We start from the raw sequence: 20,702 nt of genomic DNA, 5'->3' as shown, positions 1-20,702 counted from the left end.
TTAGGGCTTGAAATGTTTGGGCTGGGCCTGGCTTGGAAGGGCGGGGGAATATGAAAAATGGGCTACAGGTGCCCTTTTCCCAAGCCCGGAGGCCTAAGTTCCATGTCCAGACCAAGTTTTCTAGTCTTGGATCAAGTTTCCGGCTTACTTGGGCCGCACCGATACAACACTATTATAATATTTGAAAACATATTGAAGAGCAAGCGTACAAAGATAGGATAAGAATAAGGCGGTGTTTGTTTTTTGGCTTAATAAAAAAAGCCAAAGTATTTAACTTAATAGAAAAGTCAAAATATTTGACTTTTTCCATTCAACTAAAAGCAACTCATTGACATCAACCAACATAACTAAACTAAATTTATGGATAACAAATTCACTTCAATTAATTATGTTGATTAATATCAATAAGGTACTTTTAATTAAATATTTTATTTTTTTCTATTCAGTTAAAAAACAAATATCACCTAAGAGTATAACGATTTTAGAAAGTCTTTTTAATTTAAAAAGTGTTCTTGAAAAAAAAAATGTTTTGTAAAATTTACAAAACACAATTAAAATTTTGAAAATAAAAACATTTGATAAATGATTTTCCTAAAAATTATTTCTCATAAAATACTTTTAATAGAAATATTCTAAATTGCGCTCTAAAGATGGTATACAAGAGAGAAGTTATTATCTTATTTAATTTTTAAACTAATAAATTTTTTATTCTCATTTTTATTTATTGGTTTAATTTTTTATTATCATTTTTTATTTCAATGTTCCAAAGCAACTCTTAAATGGTTAAAATTATATCAAATTTAACATACTATTTTAATTAGAAAAACGAGTAGCCATATCCAACTACGAGTTAGGAAGTTCTAATTTTCTTAAATATAAGTTCGACTTAAAATTAAGCAAGTATGTTATTATCTCTTTATAAACACCTCTTTCAAACATGTAAATATTGTCCACTTTACACACAAATGACTCTCATAACTTTAAAAGTCATTTACTAGGTTAAGAGTATGAGTCATATATAAAGATCTGCTTATAACTGTGCAGATATTATTTGTTTTAAGTTCAAAAGACCCTTACAATTTTCAAACACATCTACTTAATTAAAAAGGTCTATACATATAAAACGTTTATATAATATCATTAACTTTTCTAGTGGGTTGTCGTACTTTTACCATCATTGTATCATGTTTTCATAAATATCATTTAAGGGAACTAAATAGGAAAAAAAAATGATGACAATAATACATGCATAAAATATAGCCGACCACGTTTGTTAAGGAGTGATTTCAACAAAATTTTGTATGTCAAGGAAGATTATGGGAAAGCACTCAAAGTGTTATTATATTCCCTCATGGGAGACAACATTAGGCATGATTTTAGTATTACATGGGCATTTCATTGAGAAATGTTCATTATTCTTCTCCCCTATCCCTTATTACTTTATATCACGCCAATGGAAAGACATGTGACATTGAAATGGAGGGAATCTCAAAGATTTTGCACCAAGATGAATCTTCTAGATATCTATAATTTAATATAAATTATATTGTATGAAAAAAGTGAGATGGTTGTGATAACATCCATAATTGGAATGGAACCCCTCTTGAATTATTATATCGGTAGCAAATGATTATGGTTTGGACCGTGCACAATGACAAAAATATTGGGATCATCGTGAACACGTAACTCTAACATGAAATGACTTTTATAATTACCAGAGTGTAATGGTAAAAGTTAGAAAATTACTAAACGGCTCTTTGATAACTGTTTTAAAATATAATTTTATATTTTTTAAAAAAAGAAAAAAAAAACACATTTGACAACTAAAAGTTATTTATGTTTTCAGTTTTTTGTTCTTTATTATATGTTTTTAAGAACAGAAAACAAAGTATTTTTGGAAAACATCTTTTATTTGTTTTATCTTATTTTTACTTATTTTTTAAGAGTTGTTTTAAAAAATAATTATACAAATATATAGAATGATTACAAATAAAATACTACACATAAAAATTATTTTTGAAAAATATTAAAAAATGTTAAAAACATTTTAGATTTCCAAACAAATTTTTGTTCTATAAAAAATCAAGAATTTTTTTTGAAAAACCATTTTTTAGAACTGTTTTTAAAAACAATTAAAAAAACATACTTTAAATTACCAAATTGTTATCCATTGGATACTCCTTCTTGACTGATAGAATTTAAATTATTAGATAACTGTATAAATAAATGAGATTAAAACACAATAATACAAATAAATGAAATTTGAATATAAAAGTATAAGACGTATTTGGTGATGTTTTTTGATATCCATAAAAAAAAAAAGTATTGAAAAAAAGACAAATATAATGATATAAACAAATAAAACCGATACAAAGGTATGAGATATATTTTTTTAAATATGAAAAGGAAATATTTTTACCTTTATGTTCAATTTGAAGTCCGTTAATGTTCATTTTAGATAAATTTAAACCTATTCAACCTTTAAATTTAAAAAAAGAAAAGCCACCCAAATCCTCAAATGATTTATCAACTTGAAATTTTCTATTTGATCTCAAGATGAATAACCACTAAAGAATTGACTTGAAAATAAAATTGAAGTGCAGTCCACCTTGTGGGTCTCTATCTTGATGTCATTGTACAAAAAAACTTTTTTGTGAGGATTAAAAAAAAACAAAAAAAAAACAAAAAAACAAAAGAGAAAGTGGGCAAATTGATTGAGATATGATTGGGAGTTAATGCATATGAAGAGTGAGATCAAAGCCTCTCTAAATGGATGATAGAAACCCCAAAGGAATCATCACATAATATAATGACCCACTTACCATTCCAAGCCCCACATGGGCATAGCCCATAGTGTTCTCTCCACTACAAACCACCATATAAAATAGTGGGCATTCAAATTTAAGGTCATTTGCTCCTCTCCCTTTGGTGGGGTTGTCTGCAATCATGCTTTCTCAGTATGAATCTCTCAATACTTATCACATTTTTCATCCTCTTCTGCCTCCTCCCTTCCCACTTTCCAAGAAAAAAAAAATGTTCTTTTAAGAAACCAGAGTGCTATTTATCCTTTATCCTTGTTGTAAGAATTATCAACCACATTAGGGTTTTAGATTAGAAAGGGCATGAAAAGAGTGGAATTTGTCCTTTCTCTGTTTACAACTTGTCCATTTTCTTTTCCCACATATATTCTTTCTATCCAAACACTATTGATATGGACTTTTAAAAATAAATACCATGTTTTTTTTGGGGATTAAATCATTATACTCATGGTATATAAATACTATACTTATGTAGGGGGGGGTGTCCCTAGGTGAGGGTAAAGTTAAAAAGGATACTATAGAACCGACCTAAAGGCTAAAACTGAAAAGGGCCAGAGCAAAACTGACCCTTTGGGGTCAGGGCTCACGCGTGTCTTTCTCACTCTCACCATCCCCCAAAACCACCCCTCCCCCTTTTTTTTTTTAAATAATAAATATTTTTTAAGATTCTCTGTGACCAAGACTCAAGAGCTGTGTGCCTAGACTACACAATAATGATATTGTCTTTTTCAAACATTTAATAACAATAATTTTATTTTTCAATTTTTTTTATTTAAATAAAAATTTTCAAATATATATTTGAAAATTCAGTAAGCCTAATCACATGTGTCACAGTAAGGTCCAAATAATTCAAGGATTTTGGAACCCTTTCAAATGCTTTTACCATACACATTTGGAATAGAAGTGAATCAATCAATTTTGCACAATGAATTAATTATTGATTTTAAATAAATTAATTAAAATAAAAGTATGTTTATCGGTATTTCTACTTGAAATGTATTCAAATATTTTTTTTTGAAAATGTTTTTATAAAAATTACTTATCCGGTGTTTATTTGAATTTTGATTGTAGGTATATATTTTTTTTTTTCAAAAATGCCTTTAATATTGAAGTATGTTTTTTAGATACTATGAGATGACTATCTTGGAATCTATTTGTCTTGCCGTGTTTTTTGGAATGCTTCTAAAAACACCGGAAATAGGTAAATATCCGATAATTCATATCATAATCGAATCTTATTTACAATGAAACTCGTCTTGACTACTAATATAATATTATGTCGTAATTTCTTTTATATAATTATTTTAATCAGTTTCAACACAATTCTTTTTAATATAATTTTAAACTTGTGTTTTTTTGTATGAAATAGAATTCATACTCATGGTATATAAATATTCAATTTTTAAATTCTAAAAATTTTCTTACAAGGCTTTATTATTATTATTATTATTATTTATGGTAAGAGTTGAATTTAAACAACATATGAATAGGAATGAGAGTCATATGATAGGAAGTTATAATTCAATGAAAAAGAAAAATATTTTTGGATAGAAACTCATTAAAGAAATGATAATTAATTTGAGGATTTTCAGCGCATGTTTTTATATTTATGAATTTTTATGGAAATTAATATTAAAATATCAATATTTTACCCTTAATTTATCATAATTAGCTTTTAATATCATGTTTTAACTACTAATTGCCTTTTATAATTTTATCCAAATTTAAATAATAATTCAAAATTTATTTCCTTAATTTGTAAAAATTAAAAACTAAAAGAAGAAAGGTATATTTTTTTGGACAAATTAGATTAATAAAACAATTTTTTTTTTAATATTAGGCCTTTTAAATTAATTAATCATTATTTTTTAAATATGATTATAATTTAGAATTTTAAAATTTTGAAAAAAAATAAAAATGATTAATACAGACAAATAAGAAATTAAGTGTGTTACAGAGGAAGAAAGTCTTATATTTTCAGAATACAGCTCTGACAATCCATATAGAAGTCTAGATTCCATTTTCTCTCTCTTTTTTTCCACAGTTCGGAGAGAGAGAAAGAGCCAGTTTTTGTCTCTTTTTCACTGTTTGGAGAGAAAGAAGAGCTGGTTTCACTGTTCTGTTTCGGGATTTTATCTCTCTACATTTTATCCAATATTCCATCTCTGCCAATCACCTTCCTTAATCACTTTCTCTCTCTGCATTGACCCATTAATCTCCATTTTTTCTCCCCTTATACTTGCTGGGTTTTGTTGGGTCTTTGTTCCAAAAAGGCCATAGATACGGTGGTTGTAAACTTGTGATCTTCGAAACCCAAAAGGAAGTCTGTAATTCTGCGGTTTTATTTGATACGATGACAGTTGAACCGAGGGTTGAAGACCCAAATGATCAATTTCCGATTGGTATGGGGGTTCTCGCCGTTGATGATGACCCTACCTGTCTTAGGCTCTTGGACACTCTGCTTCGTCGATGCCAGTACCATGGTCTGATTCTTTGGCTTTGTTTCCCATTTCTTTGATTTTTTTAATGGTTTTTGGATATGGGCTCTTGGATTTGTGTATTTTTGTTTAGATTTTCTTGCTTCCTTGGTAAGTAGCATAGAATTCATACATATGCGAAATCTTCTCCTCTCTAGCGCTTTTTATTTTGATTTATTTTGTCAGTTTTTTCATTTTGTTCTTAATTTTGCGGATGGGTTCTGGGATTTGCTTTCTGTTCTTCATTTCGTGGTTGCCAGAGAATATACAAATGTGACCCACAAACTCTCCGTCTCTCTAGTTGTCTACGATTAAAATATGGGGTATATATGATTTGTTGACTTGATTGCAGGACTGTAGAATTTTAGAACTTTAGAACTTTTTCTTGTTGACCTATGATTAGTGGGTTGATTTAGAAAATTAGATAGATGTATTCTGTACACGGGTTTTTTTAGTGTTATTCAAATCTTAATATTTGTCTCATGATTCAATCGACATATTCTGGGATCTTTTTTGATGTTTCCCCAGATCGAGTTTTTGTTTGGTTTGTGGTATAATTAGCTTTTGTTCATTGTACATATGACTTTTTATTTTTATTTTTTTTATTTTTTTTGTGAATATCTGTTTTCACTGTGGTATGGATTTGCAGTTACGACAACTAGTCAGGCAATCACAGCATTGAAGATGCTGAGAGAAAACAAAAACCAGTTTGATTTGGTTATCAGTGATGTGCATATGCCTGACATGGACGGTTTCAAGCTGCTTGAGCTTGTGGGGCTTGAGATGGACCTACCTGTAATAAGTAAGCAAGCAACACTTTAGATGATATTCATTGTTATTATTTTAATATTTTTTTCCTTTTTCAATTTTTTTTTTCATCTAAATTGAAATGCATCATGTTTTTATTTTCCAAGGTCTTAAATCTCCACAAAAATTTAAAAAATTTTGTATTAGCCATTTGAGAAATTTTGATTTTTTGATTGATTTCATCCTTTCCATTGAAAATTTTGAATAAGAAAGAAAGAGAAAATTTTGGAGACTGTTTTGGACCAAGTTCAAGGAAATGATTGCAGAGCTGTATTCAGAAACTTAATCTACACCCTTGGAAATATTCAATTGGGTTGACATGTAGTCTATATTTATTTTCAGTACTCAAGGAGAATCATCTCTAAACTATGCAGCAAGTTGTTCTTTACCGGTTTAACCCAATTTTTATTATAATCATTTTCTGTTAAAATGGTTCTAGTGCTATCGGCAAATGATGACCCGAAGCTTGTGATGAAGGGAATTACCCATGGGGCTTGTGATTATTTGCTGAAACCTGTTCGAATTGAGCAGCTAAAGAACATATGGCAACATGTAATCAGGAGAAGGAGGTTTGATCCTAGGGACCAGAATAATTCTGACAGTCGAGACAAGCGTCAAGGACCTGGTGAAGGAGGACAAGGGTCCAGTGAACCAGGGAATCCTGATCATGGGAAGCTTAATAAAAAGCGGAAGGACCAGAATGAAGATGACGATGAGGAAAATGATGAGAATGGACATGATAATGAGGACCCATCAAGTCAGAAGAAGCCTCGTGTTGTTTGGTCTGTAGAGCTGCATCGCAAATTTGTTGCAGCTGTTAATCAGTTGGGCATTGACAGTATGTTTTTATTTTTTATTTTTTAAATACCCCTTATTTCTTTTTTTCAAGTTTTCCTGGTGTTATCCAATTGTATAATGTGCATATTTATTCTAATGCTGCAAATTCGTCCACATTTCCTGACCATCGAGGATGATTTCCAGTTTGTGGAAATCTTGAATTATTCAATTCACTCACTCAGATTTGTGATTGAACTTTCCTGAAAAATTTCTGAATCATACTGTAATTCTAATGTTTACTAATAAATTCCAAATATCTTTGAATTGTTACCAGGTCTTCATGAGTCAGCTTTTTATTTCATATATGTGAAACTAATAATGCTGGGAGCCTTTTAGTTCCATTTCTTTTGCCTTTCCAAATTTGTTGCAGCTACTGATCAGTTGAAGAATATATCTATATAACACACATTTTTCAATTCCCGAACCTTTCTTTTTTAAAAAGTTTGACATATGTCATCCTATTTTATCATGTATATTTTTTATCTAGCAAGTTTATGTTCAAATATCCCAGTCATTGAAGATAATTTCCACTTTCTTTTGTGTTATTGAATTTTTCCTAACCATATTCCTGAACCATGAAGTATATCTAATGATGAATAATAATTTCCTGTTTCAGAATTTTCACCACTTACCATGCATGCATCAGCTCTCAATGTTTCACTTCATCACTCTCTCCCTTGTTTTGAATGCAGGGGCTGTACCTAAAAAGATATTAGATTTGATGAATGTTGAGAAGCTTACAAGAGAAAATGTAGCAAGCCATCTCCAGGTGAAATCCTTTTCTTTCCTGCATCAGCTCAATGTAATCTAAATCTTTTGTTTCCTGGTAGCTTACTGTCGTATCTCATGGTTGCAGAAATATAGGCTTTACCTAAAAAGGATCAGCTGTGTGGCAAATCAGCAAGCTAATATGGTTGCAGCCTTGGGCAGTACCGATTCTACCTATTTGCATTCACTTAATGGCCTTGGAAATTTCTACAATTTGTCTGGATCTGGGCAGTTGCCAAACTCTACTTTCAGATCCTTCCCACCTAGTGGAATGCTCGGTAGATTGAACACTCCTTCTGGTATGGGTATGCATTGCCTTTCTTCTTCAGAGATGGTTCAACTGGGACATTTGCAAAACTCAAGCAATCCTATTAACAGTGGGGGTAAATTCCAGCCGGTGTTACTACCTGGAAACCAAAATGGTATTATACTTCAAGGGATGCCAATGTCCTTAGAACTTGAGCAATTGCAACATAATAAAGGCATCATCCGTGTTGGAGAGCTCTCTACTACTATTGGGGATTCAACTGTTTTCCCTGCTTCAAGTGGCTTCCCAGATACAAAAATGACTTCCAGTAGGTCATCCAGCTCTCTTCTTGTTGCTGCAAACAGTCCCTTAATGTTACAAGGACACTCCCAAGAGAACCAAAGAAGAGGAGGGTTGAGAAATCAAAATTCTGCTACATTGTTAAACGCAGAGCTTCCTTCTTCATTTCCAGATCATGGTAGATGTAATGACAACTGGTCAACTGCTGTTCAGCCATCTGGGATCCAATCAAGTTCTTTTCCATTAAGTGACTGCTTTAAACAGGCTACTTTGCATCCTAGTAACTTGAGAGACAATATCCCTTCAGTGACCCTGCAAAGTGGGACTAATCTACGTGATGTTTCTTGTGTCACTTCAATGCCTCCTCCATTGCCAGATTCAAGAACAGATTTAGAATGTCAAGCAATGACAATCAGTAGTAATTCTGTAAAAATTATGAATTATTCCCCAAAAGTGTGGGATGACCATAAACACAAGCTCTCTCACCATTCAAGTCTCGGATGCAGCTCAGCAAACTCTTTGATCCCTGCTCCTGGAGTAATGGGTACATTTGACCAGGGTTTGGACCTGAAAAACACAATATCTGACAGAAATATGGATTTCAATTTGATGGGGGAGTCAAATTTTGTCAATCCCTTGCCCATGCAGCAGAATGCAGTCGAGGAATCAGCTTCAGATACAGCATTGCAGTTGAAGCAAGGTTGCACCTTGGGGCAAAGAAAACCACAAAGCAGCTATGCTTCTAATAATGTTGGTTCCTTGGAAGATCTAGTGAGTGCAATGATGAAACAGGTAAGGTTATCTTCCTTTATCTTCAAGGTTTTCTGTTGAAATATCTTCTTTCTCATTTCCTTTATAAGAATTTGGTTTAGAGTGATCTTTCCATCAGTTTTGAGCTTGAAGTGATAAATTAAAAAAAATTAATTAAGACTTAATTGTCTGATGCTGAAACTATTTTAATTTCAACTTCTTGGTAGCTTAACAAACTCTGGTCTTTTGCTCATATATATCTGATGTAGAAGAAAATACTGGAACTTACCAAATGTTCCAGAAGCCTAATTTGCCTTGTTCTTCTTAAACATGCTCTGCATCACTAGTGTTAAATATTGACAATTTTGGGTGAACAAATCCCGCTAAGTTGGAGTTGTGGTTTTAGGAGTATACTGAATAAAAGTGAAGGTTTATCATGATTACCACAATATGGATGTGCTTCTACATGCGAGGCCTAATATTTATCAGTTAATACCAAAAGAAAAAAAAAATGTAAATTTTATTTGTTTTTGAGAGTTTTTCTGTCGCAGAAAGTTTTAAGTTACAATGTACTGTAATTTCTTAGTTCTGACTCTTAAGAAATCACTAACTAGAGCAAATAAAAAGAATTTCTTTTTAATCCATTGGAAGGTTCCAGTGCCATTGATGTTCTCACAGCTGGTTCAACCATATGAAAAGTTCATGTGACAGTCTTTTATTTTATTTTTATTTTTTTGAAAAATATGGATTTGAATTGCTGAAATAAGGGAATAGAGTAGGATTTGTGTTGTTGATACTGAATGGTTGAAATAATTTTTTTTTTTGATAAATAAGCACAAAATGAATGGTTGAAATAGTGGATCATCAACAGACTCTCTCTTTGTCCGAGGTAAAGTTCACTTCCTCTCTAGTCAGGGTAAGATATTCTTTTAATGAATATATCAAGGAAAGTTTCTCCCCCTTTTGGTGAAAATGTTGAGGGAAGTTTTCCCCCATCTTTTGTTATTGCTTGGAATTCTGTCTGACATACTTGTACCTTGTGTTACATTTATTGCCTATTTTGCTCTTCTATGTTGCCACCTTTTAAACTTCATTCATTTGTTATGAGTTATTGCTGGGTATGCTTGCTTTGAGAAGTGATTGATACAGGTTCAAAACCCGAGCACTCAGCATGAAGGGAAAAAAAAAGGGAGAAATCGTAGGCTCTGATACCAATGTTGGTAATTTAAAAATAACTTTCAATATGGCACCTTGATAAAATAAAAATGATTAAAATAAACATAACGGGCGGAGGGCACACAGCCCCTTCTCTGCTCCTTTCCTGAGCCTTTCACATCCCAATCATACATGATGCTAGTGTTCATATAGCGATGCTATAATTACTGAGAGTATACCAATAACTACTTGAATTTTGGTACACATGAGCTAAAAGCTGTACAATATTTCAGCGACTGTCCCTTTTTCCCACCATTCTTTGTTTTGCAGTGAATATTTCCCTTATAAGTTCAACATAATCTGGATACTGTTTTCTAGTGTGGAGTTGGAAATGCAGGCATGTAGATTTAAATCTTGATAAAGATTTATTTTATTTTCTATTTTATATTTGATAACAGTGATCATAGTTACTCTACTGACGAAATGGATTTAGTTCTCTATTAGGAAAATGATCTGATGCTTTTTGTCGGTATGCATGTTCATTTTTTGTGCTTTGGCCAAGTCATCTCCAATAGGAAGAAGGTGATACATGCCCTTATCTGCCACACATCCTAATTTGACTCAGTCTGACAACCATTTTGAATTGAAGGCTGTTGAGACTAGAGCCGTTAGACTAGGTGTAGACATTTTGTGCAATGAGTGACAACCTTCAAGAAGAGGTAGGAGAGAGAGTTATGATTGGAATGCGGGAGTAGGTGATGTGGTTCCAAATATGAGACTAGACAAACATAATTTTCTAAGTTGTTTTCCCCTCATCATGGTGTTATATTTGCAAGGCTGCAGTTGAGACACTCCTGTAATTTTACATTCTTTTTTCACTTAAATTTCACGCAGCATTGTTCTGGACATAATATTATTATATAATCATATATAGAGCAAAATTCAGGAAGTGATTTGCATGCTTAATCCCAATTGTTGAGATGAGGCTTTGTTTAGAGATTAATTCATCACCACTTTGCAACATTTTTGAGAGGGTTTATATTTTATTGTTGCTTGTAGGAGAAGTTCTTGAACTATATGTCATTGCCTGTGCTTCTAGGATATCAGAACATCACTCGGCCAATTGGTCTCACTAGAAAAAAAATGCAGCTATCTTTATGGCGATAATCTACTTGAACAATATCCAGCCCCCCCTACCTTATTACCCATCCCAATGTTGTGGGACAATGTGAAGCGAAAAAAATTGCATGCAGATGAACATCTTGTTAGATTAAAGCACTTGTATAAATGTGCATTGAATACCTGCAATGGTGCAAGCATTTCGCTCTATCCTTCGATTTTTTATTGGAATTTAGAATCCCCGTTTTCCTTTGTATCAAATTCCAAAGGCTTTGCATTATTTTCTGTTTATCTGGCTTGATGAATGTTTTTGTATGCTTTCTTGGCTTTTGAATTGTGATGTGCCTCCACCTGGTCATCATCCTCATATTGGAGAAAAAAACACTTTTCCTCTTTACTTTGATATTTCCAAACTAGGGCTGGAGTTTTTTTTTCAGTTTTGATCTTTTGTCAGAACTATTACTAACCCTTTGTCTTCTAGGCCAGGCCTTCAAGTAACATGATTTTCACATGTGATGCAGGAACAGGACAAGACGACATTGATGGAAGGAGACTTAGGATATGATGCTTATTCCCTTGGGACGTGTCTATGAAGTAGATGTTTTTGCAACAAAAGTGGTGCCATCTTTGATGAATTAGCCTCATCGCTCATGTAATTTTATACTGAATTTGTCTAATGTAATAACTTCTGAATTTATGAAAATCATTATATAGTACTTGCAATTGCTACTTGCATGCAGTTCTTCCCTATAATTTTCATGCTTGAAAATCCCTCAAATCTATAAGGTGCATTTGGATGTTTTAGCATGGGGAAATTGGCAGTGTAGAAAATATCAATTTCATGGTAAGAAAATTTCTCTGGGGAAGGAATTTTCTAAAATCCCAGGTGGATTTGATCGTAGAGGTCATAAACTTTGGTTTTGGCTTTTGTTTTTGTTGATGAAAATGCACTAAATCATTGTTTCGATTTCAGAAACATGGAGTGGAAAAAAAAGTAAAAGGGAATATCAATTTTCCTTCTTAAGTTTTGATGGAAACCAGAAAGAAACAATCATAGAAAAATTTATATGCTGTTCTTGATCTCAGCTACCAACTATATTTGAAATTAATCATGGATGAAAACACAAAATTCTGAGACCAAAAGCATCTAGATGGTCTGTTTTATAGTGTTATAAAATTAATGCAGGTCCTTGTCCATGGGCCCGACACACATTATGGAGTTAATGATGTTTCTTGGTTCCACATGCTGTGTTTTTCCAGTTTGTTAGAATGAAACCATAAAGATCAAGTCATGGAGATGGTGACAAAGCCACCACGTTCCAAACAGAAAAAGCAAAAAAGGCTCCTTTGTTAACCAAGAAAAGCTCTCTGATTATGGTTGACAGAAAATCTGTTTTGGATTATATGTCTTACCTAATGACATTCTTCATACATCATTGTCGGATAATCTGTTCGCAAACGACGACAAATCCCCGTTTATCATATCAGATAATCATTTTCTAAGCATCTTGTTTCACAACATCACCTAAGATAAACTGAAAAAAGGGGGTCGGCCTTTGAAATTATTGCATATTGGTGAGGAAGTGGTGTGAGAAGGCAGTCAAGGTTTGTGGGAGCAGACCAATTCTCACATCAATGCTTCTACTTTCAGTGGGGCTGTGCATGAAGTATGCCACTTGGGTGATAGGAGGAACCAGTGGTGATACAAAGGCAGCTTCTCCATGGAGGAAATTGACCTTGTGGAATGGCATCCTTGTCCAGTCTGAAACCAGGGTTAGCTCCTTAAGGGGAGGGAGACTGGTCTGAGGTGCTTCCAGTGCTTCCATGTATGCACAGATGTAGTCGGTGGTGACTGAGTTCTTGGCTTCCTTTATCCTCTCGATTAAGCTCCCATGGCTTTCTTCCTCCAATTCTCCTGCTGTTAGAGCTATGGATGCAAGTACATAAGCATTCCCGCTGAAGCCTTCCGGCAGTGGTGGCACCATCTTGGTCCTTGTGTCCACAGCAAATTGCAGGCACACCATTCTTTCCTTCCTTAGTCCTAAAGCTTTGGTCCTTGCCTGAAAATAGTAAATACAATTGTAGCAATTGGGCTAAGGAACAAGATAAATTATGGGAGAGTGATCATATTGGGCAGGAACACAAGAAGTTCCATTATTTGGTGGGCACAGAGCTTCCACCATGAAGCTTACAGTGTAAAACATGAGGGAGTGGAACCCAAAGATCTTCAATACTTGTGGGCTTCCACCATGAAGCTTGGAGTGTAGGACGCATTACAAATGATGTTACACAGTTATAGGATACAGTTTAACTATACGGGTTATGACTGATCATGGCCATATATCCCCAACCCTTGAGCCACCACCATCATCTTGTCTGAATGGGAAGGCGAATAATAATTGGATTTTATTGCCAAGAGATATTCAAACAACAAACAACAGCTAGCTACCCTCACCTCGTTGATATCTGCCTCCATTGTCCTTGCTGCTGCTCTCTTTTTCCCTTTTTTTTTCTTTTTTAATTTGGTTTCATGCAGGTTTCAGGGTTGTAATCTAGTTTTATGTGTTAAATATAGAGTATAAATTTTGCATAAATGGAGCAGATAGTGTGCTTTTTTCCTCAACTTCTGCTTTGGTTTTCTCTTTTTCTTTTGGTATCATGCAGGTGTCAGGATTGTAATCTACTTTTATGTGCTAAAGACATCTGAGTGTAAATCTTCACAAAAGATCAAACAGTAAGCTTTTCTTTCCATCCCCAAATCCTGCTAGGGTTTGGAGCACTGAGCCAAGATTTTAAATTTTGTTTTCTGACCAAACAGTTACTAACTGTCTATCTACATGGATTTGGTGATTGTTTTTGTATTAGTCTTTGGCCTATCCAATTCTTCTTGAACTTGTAATAATAATATATTGCAAATAGAGAAATTCAAGCCAGTTGGAAGTGTTGAGAAATATATATACCTTCCACAGGTGAGCTGCAACCACCTCAAAGGATGAACATGGAAGGCTTCCTCTCTTCTCACCAAAGATCTTCCTCTTCAAGCTTTCTATCATTGAAACATTCAGATGAAAGGTCTTGAGCACATAATTGTCTTGATTTGAGCTACCCATGTGGGAAAGCTTCTGCCCACCAAGCTTCCCATCTGAGACATGATTCCAATCGCTAGCAGCTTGTTTTATCAGTAGATATAAATGATCTATTGCTGCAACTCTTGACACTGAATTCGGGTTTTTACCCAATTTAGCACTTGCTGGTTGCGATCGCATACAAGCCAACAGTGTCCCTCGATCGTGCACGGGCTTATGCTGCTGATGATCAAGACCTGTACTCCCTATCATAGTTGTATTAGAAGCCCATGCACGAAGAAAATCAAACACAGCTGGTCCATCAAATAAGGAGTGGCTCGTGCCCACACCCACCGAGTAGCCTCCACATCCAAACCTTGTCACCTACCATATTACCATCTCATGAAAAAGTAAAAATAACCTTCATAGTACAAGGATTAGACCAACTTCATTTGTTTTTATGCATCATTTCCATGAAAAAAAATCCCACTTTGTGAGTGTTTGTAGGTAGTAAAACAATCATTTCAGCTAACATGGGTGATTTTTCAGTCTTGTTCAACAATTTGGAGATGACTGAAAACCCTAATGAAATCACAATAGTTTTCAGAAGTGGTGAAACGAGCAAGCAAGCTTCAAGAAATCAATTAATACCCTCACCTGGGCAACAAGGAGAGGCATATCGGAGAAATTCCCATTAAAAGATGGCTTGAAGACGAGCTTCTCGTGGAATTCGTTGTACTCTGAGAGATCTCCAAGCTCAGAGATTTGAACTTGGGTCACTGCCTCAACTAGAATTGCACCACCGTTGTTGCACCAGAGTTCAAGCTTCCCATCACTAGGGTTCAAAGTCAGCCTACCGGCAGCTGGGTACCAGGCAGACAAGGTTTCTTCCAGGCTAGACTTCAAGCTACTGAAAACCGTCTTGATGGATAAATTTTTCAAAGCATGAGATGGGTTGTAAAAGAAAACCAAGTACATGAGTGTTGGACACTGCCTATCCAAATTGGACAGGCTGAGGAGCTGTTGGGGACGCAGTGATTTGGGGTACACGGAAACTCTCTTTGTTATAGAGACTAGTGAATAATTCTCATGTTGGGTGGCCATGAATGCTGTTCTTGATTTCAGCCCTAGCTAGCTTCTGTCTATGGTGGTGTGTGAACAAGAAGGGAAGGATTTGTGAATATAAAGAGAAGAAATAGATTCCTAGGAACCAAGCCCAGTCTCTTTATGGATTTATTTTAAGATGTTGATGGCATGGGAATGATTTGTAATCCCTCTTTCCAATTACTAAATAGAAATTATGCTTTGCATGGTACTGTTGGTTTGTATGAATAAAAAGAATTCCGGTGAGTCGCCGACTGTATTATCTGGCTCGCACTCGCTGGCCTGACAGTGACCGACCACCTGTCTACAAGGGTCTAACCTGGCTATCATCCATAGGCCCACACGTCAACCTTGTAGGGCCACCATGGACATCCAATCTGCAAGCTCCGGTTTCCGGTGAGCCTATCAAATTTCATCTGCTTTGATAGTTAGCTAGTTCCTGTTGGTCGTAATATTGATTTGGAAAATGCTAAGTACCTTAGTAGAACCTACCGAATAAAAGATCTGATCCAAATGAAGGAGACAAACGCACAAGGATACAAATAATAGGATGTTAAAATGGATACATGACACTATTTGATTGGGGGTGTTTAGTACCAAAAAAATACATTTGTGTACGGTGGCTAGACCCCATTGATCTATGATCCTTGTAGTCAGCTGAGTGTCATCCAAATTATAGCTAGAAGTCATATCAGCTTATTGAAAGAACATGAACATCAGGACGCATGAGTAGTGTGATGGTAGCATGACAGCTCACTGAATGTTACGGGGATTTTGGAGTTCTCAATTCAATTGTTGCTTTTCTGTACCATGTAAAACGGATCATGTCTCTAGTATTGGTAACTGATTGAGCAAAAATCCAAACTCATTGAGCGATTATTTGACCTGAAATGGAGAAGCATGTATGTGCTATTTTCCTGTGGTGAGAAGTATATATATATATATATGTACGTATGTATCTGTCTGTACATGATGATGATGATTGTTGGTGAAAATGAAGATTGGTTTATTACCATTGCCTCAGGTGAAATGGGCTAGTATTCAAAGAGGAAGGAATTAGCTAGATGTGTTGGGAAGTAGTTGAGATAGATATGAGTTCAATGCCATAATATTATTAGATTGTGTTATTTAGTGTATGGAGTATGGTATACTTTGATTAGTATCAAAGCAGCTAAGGGTTGAAGGAACTTTGGGAGAGAGCAACCCCATTAGAGGTAGTGAAAGAAACTTTGTTTTTTGTTTCTTTTGAAGAGATATAGAAAAGTAGAGAGGTTGATTGGTGGAACAAGGAGATGTGGGGTGAAGCTTGTTGGAAAAACAGGTTGGCATGTTTCCTCTCCTCACAATATGAGAATATGAGGAAGAGAGAGAAGGAGAGATGGGGGGATGATGATGATGATGATGATTTGGTGTTTATAGGGGGGGAGGAAGGAGGGATATATGTGTGGAAAGCATGCGTGCAATTGAAGCCCAGACTTTGTCTCTGGCTGTCTCCACTTTCCCAGCATTAGCCTTATTTCCAGGGGTATTCCTTTCACTCTTTTCCTCTCCTTTTTCTTTGCTCCTTCCCTCCCATCCACCACATTCTTTACTACACAAATCAATCCTCCTTTTGGCCATTTCTCCATATTATTTTAGTCCCTCAGGAATGTATTCTCCTGACCACATCCCATTCTTTACTACCCGGCTCCTCATCTTTTATGTTTGATCACATCCACCTCCACATGCACATCCATACATGCATGTGTTATATATGCTAACCCACTTCAGCTTTTACATGTCATTGTCTTGTCTCTCATCTTTTTAGCTTCCCCATTTCTTTCCCAATGACTACTTTCCATCCAATGCATTTCCCCTTTCCTACCATATCAAAACATCCTTCCCTAACTTTGTTGGTTTTCAAGACAAATAACATTAATAGCTCCTTCAATAATATGCTTCCCTTAAAGTCTACATATACATATATATAAATTCTAAGCCTGAAAACCTCTGTATAACCTAGTCTTTGAAATCATATACCAATAGTGGAATATTGGAGATGGGATTGTAGTTGAATGAGACGTGTGTGGGCATGCATCTATAATTCTAATATTAAAAGACAGGAGGAGTGAGGAGATTGTGATGTGTGGTTGATGAGTTGAATAAGAGAGAGGAGGGTGTTGTTCCTTACTTCACTCGAAAGATCAAATGGTGGGTACTGGGTGGTGGCTTTACGCAAAGGCCCGGGTTAAATAAACCCAATAGGTGCCTTGAGCCCCTAGCTGCTTAGGTGCAATAATGCTTCTTTTGACCCTCACAGTCACAGCTAATGGTAATGGAAAAGAAAAGAAAGATGAAGCAAATTTTTGAAAATAATTTTCTTTAAAGTTTATATTTTTATTTTTTTATTTGGGCTTGAAAAAGGAAGAAGCGATAAAAGTATTCAAAATTATAGAGTTTGGCGGTTTTAAAGTGTCCAATATAGCATCTCTGGAGGTTTTCTTGATATCCGACACTATACCTCCGGGCACTCCTTTTATGTCCAACCCTTCAAGTTAGATTAAAAGGTCAGACGCCTATACCTTTTTTCTTTCTTTCACTTTTTCCAAATGTTTTTACTTCTAAATTATTCATACATAATAAAAAAATTACATAAATAATAAATCCTAAATTATCTTCCTATATAACAAACATAATGTTTATATACACTAAATATATATATATATATATATATAAAAGAAATTGAAATTAGCTTCGAATCTAACTCAATACTTTATCATTAACAAACAAGTTTAAAAGAAGTATATTTAAAATTGCATTTGAAAGTTATTTTAATATAATTCTTCTCGTAAAAATTTAAGTATTTGACACAATTTAAGAAAGATTTTTTTTTAAAAAAATTCTAGATGTTCTGAACTACCCTTTTTTCCAAACTAATTCTTCATAGAAAAAATTCATTTTTACAAGAATCATTACATGAGTCTAACTAATTCTTTATAAAAATATTTTTTGATAAAATCAGGATAGACAAAAATGCTGTACGTTAATCATTAGTTAGTAAAAAAAAAAAAAGATGTTTTATCCCTTATCATATTTGAATGTCAGGCCTAATCCATAGGATGCATGTTTGGTCAAATAAAATAGCGAGGAAAAATGAAAGAAAAAAAAAAGAAAAATAAAATAATAAATTTAAAATTAATAAATTATTTTATATACTACTTTAAGCTTATTTAATTTATTTTTTATCTTTTATATAAGGATTAAATAATTTTAAAATATATAAATTTTTAACTAATTTAATTGTATTTAATTTTTTTTTGTACTTTCATGTTGAAACCGAACACGAGAAAATTATTTTCTTTTAACATTTTTTTTTCTTTTCTCGATATTACCAAATATAACCTAAGCATATATAACTCATGGAAAAGATTTTAAACCCAAAGTACAAATGTTAAGAAAAATAATTGTTTTATATTTTATTTCACTATAAAAAATACAAATAAAAATAATTTATTAATTTTAAATTAACTATTTTTTATTTTCATCCCACTTTTTTTTTTTTCCTTTTATTTTCTTTCCCACATTTGCCCTCAAATTTTATGGAACCAAACATAACCTAAGGTGTGTTTGTTTTTTTAGCTTTTTGTTGAAAGCAATTTGTTTTCAAAATTTAGGTTGTTTGTTTTTCTATTTTTTCAAAACTTATTATAAACTTTTTACTAAATAGAAAAAACCAAAATATGTTATTTTTTCTAAATAGAAAAAATAACATATTGATTTTTCTTTACCTTTTAATACTTAATAAAAATAAAATACTATAAAAACAAACAACTAAATATTTAATACTATTAAGTATTAAAGTTTTATTTAGAATTAAGTAAAAAAACAAACACCACCTAAGTCTCACTTAAGTCCATTTAAGTGGTTTATCATTAATCTCATTTTTCTTGTTTGCCTATCAATTCCCGACCATTTTTTCCGGGGGAAAAAAGAGGAAGAAGAAGAAACAGATTGGAATTCAAAAATGAAGCATAATCTGGGAATCTACCTTGGCTTGCATGTGCCGTGATTGAGGTAGAGGGAACAATACCTACAAACATAGGCTTTGGCATTTGTTGGGGGCCAAATTTCAGTACGCTCAGGTCCGCCCGTCTCCCATCATGTTCAATCGGGACAGAAGACTGCTCCAAACACCATCCATTGCCATCGTTATTTTGGCTCACTTCTCATCCTCCTGTATCAATACAATCAAAGGATGTGAGTGTCAGTAGAAGGAGAAGTAGAAGACCTCAACTGAATAATCATTCATGCCTTTAAAACTGATCCATTCACCCGCAAATCTGTGATTTCATTCCCATTTAAGAATCCCATCTACCATAAAAAAAGACAATTAAAAAAAAAAGAAAAAAGAACAAGGAAATACTTCAAGAGGAAACAAAAGCTGGAAACCGGTTAAATTTCAGCAAAAGTTCAATTCTACCAAATTGAGGAAAGATTACATTCATATTTTCCATTGTATCATAAACACTCTTCTTTGAGTAGTTTTGAAGTCTACCCCTTCCATAAACTTGAGAATGTATTAGACTTCCTATGAACTACTTGTGTGTAAGCAAAGTTGATCAGATTGTTACATTACACAAGCAATTAGCCTTGAAGCTTTAACCATGAGGAAAAAAGAAAACTAAAGGTATGGGTCTAATAATCATTTTTTTTTTTTTTTTGTAACTTAATCATCCAAAATTATGATCCCAGGCTCAGACTTGTGTTTGCTTCCATCTGGTGCAGCATCAGCCTCATTCTTCTTTTCCTCCATTTCCACATCTTCTCCAGTTCCTGCAGGAACACAAGTAGGTTCTACTTGAGGTGAATGTGAATCTGCAGACGTGGGAACATCACATGGGGATTTACTAGATTCTTTTTCTGAGTCAGACTTTGTTGATTGACTACTATCCTTTCTTGGATCAGATTTTGTTAATGCATCCCTCATTTCGGTATCCTGCTCAGCACTAGGCCTCTGATCATCTTGCTGCTGGATGGATGGTGAACTACTTCCAGCAACACTGGTTGGCGCTTCAGCCAGTGATTGTTGATTTGAACCTAGCACAGTCTGTTCTGAAGTGGCAGGATTCTGCAGTTGGGGTGAGAGTATTCTGTTTATGTCTTCACAAATTGCTTCGAGAGGAAGAAGTTTCTTTCTCAACTGTAAACTTGCTGATTGGTTAGCTAAGTATGACTGAACTGACTCATGGACATTTTCTGCAAGTACCTTGCACAT

The 20,702-nt window shown here is 34.0% G+C and overlaps 3 protein-coding genes across 6 annotated transcripts in view; 1 reads left to right on the top strand and 2 right to left on the bottom strand.

Annotated features, from left to right (window-relative positions):
• Nucleotides 1–4,852: 4,852 nt before the first annotated feature.
• On the top strand, nt 4,853–12,031 carry LOC117912781 (two-component response regulator ARR12-like). 3 transcript variants are annotated; one of them, XR_004651040.1, is made up of 7 exons: nt 4,853–5,302; nt 5,946–6,098; nt 6,543–6,941; nt 7,633–7,709; nt 7,797–9,047; nt 9,840–9,921; nt 11,801–12,031. XR_004651040.1 is itself a non-coding variant. In XM_034827488.1 (7 exons), exons 1-6 carry the CDS (start codon nt 5,173–5,175, stop codon nt 9,855–9,857), a joined length of 2,028 nt encoding a protein of 675 aa, XP_034683379.1. In that variant the 5' UTR covers nt 4,853–5,172; the 3' UTR covers nt 9,858–9,894; nt 11,801–12,031. The 3 variants fall into 3 exon arrangements, 2 of the variants coding, with proteins under 2 accessions (XP_034683379.1, XP_034683378.1); XM_034827488.1 differs by having other exon boundaries at nt 9,840–9,894; XM_034827487.1 differs by lacking the exon at nt 9,840–9,921 and having other exon boundaries at nt 4,855–5,302.
• Nucleotides 12,032–12,654: 623 nt separating this feature from the next.
• Nucleotides 12,655–17,325, bottom strand: LOC117912167 (brassinosteroid-related acyltransferase 1). The gene is made up of 3 exons (XM_034826658.1): nt 15,002–17,325; nt 14,240–14,728; nt 12,655–13,339 (listed from the first exon to the last, which is right to left on the bottom strand). The coding sequence occupies exons 1-3, from the start codon at nt 15,446–15,448 to the stop codon at nt 12,842–12,844; spliced, it is 1,434 nt and encodes a 477-aa protein (XP_034682549.1). The 5' UTR covers nt 15,449–17,325; the 3' UTR covers nt 12,655–12,841.
• A 2,532-nt stretch (nt 17,326–19,857) lies between these two features.
• Nucleotides 19,858–20,702, bottom strand: part of LOC117912051 (CHD3-type chromatin-remodeling factor PICKLE) — a 60,246-nt gene continuing 59,401 nt past the window's right edge. For both annotated transcript variants that reach the window (XM_034826486.1, XM_034826485.1), the window contains exon 31: nt 19,858–20,702. In XM_034826486.1, the coding sequence (XP_034682377.1) occupies nt 20,154–20,702 (549 nt within the window). In that variant the 3' untranslated portion in view covers nt 19,858–20,153.

Source organism: Vitis riparia, chromosome 4, assembly GCF_004353265.1.
Source record: "Vitis riparia cultivar Riparia Gloire de Montpellier isolate 1030 chromosome 4, EGFV_Vit.rip_1.0, whole genome shotgun sequence".
NCBI lineage: Eukaryota > Viridiplantae > Streptophyta > Magnoliopsida > Vitales > Vitaceae > Vitis > Vitis riparia.
The sequence above is the reverse complement of the archived record's forward strand: the minus strand, read 5'-3'. Positions and strand labels throughout refer to the sequence as shown.

What these genes read in the sequence shown, in the direction of transcription:
- LOC117912781 (XM_034827487.1), top strand. Translation starts at nt 5,173, where the DNA reads ATGACAGTTGAACCGAGGGTTGAAGACCCAAATGATCAATTTCCGATT. An exon ending in TCGTCGATGCCAGTACCATG is followed by an intron (nt 5,303 to 5,945) that starts GTCTGATTCTTT and finishes ATGGATTTGCAG; the next exon opens with TTACGACAACTAGTCAGGCA. An exon ending in TAATCAGTTGGGCATTGACA is followed by an intron (nt 6,942 to 7,632) that starts GTATGTTTTTAT and finishes TTTTGAATGCAG; the next exon opens with GGGCTGTACCTAAAAAGATA.
- LOC117912167 (XM_034826658.1), bottom strand. Translation starts at nt 15,448, where the DNA reads ATGGCCACCCAACATGAGAATTATTCACTAGTCTCTATAACAAAGAGA. An exon ending in TGCCTCTCCTTGTTGCCCAG is followed by an intron (nt 14,729 to 15,001) that starts GTGAGGGTATTA and finishes GTAATATGGTAG; the next exon opens with GTGACAAGGTTTGGATGTGG. An exon ending in TTGCAGCTCACCTGTGGAAG is followed by an intron (nt 13,340 to 14,239) that starts GTATATATATTT and finishes TACTATTTTCAG; the next exon opens with GCAAGGACCAAAGCTTTAGG.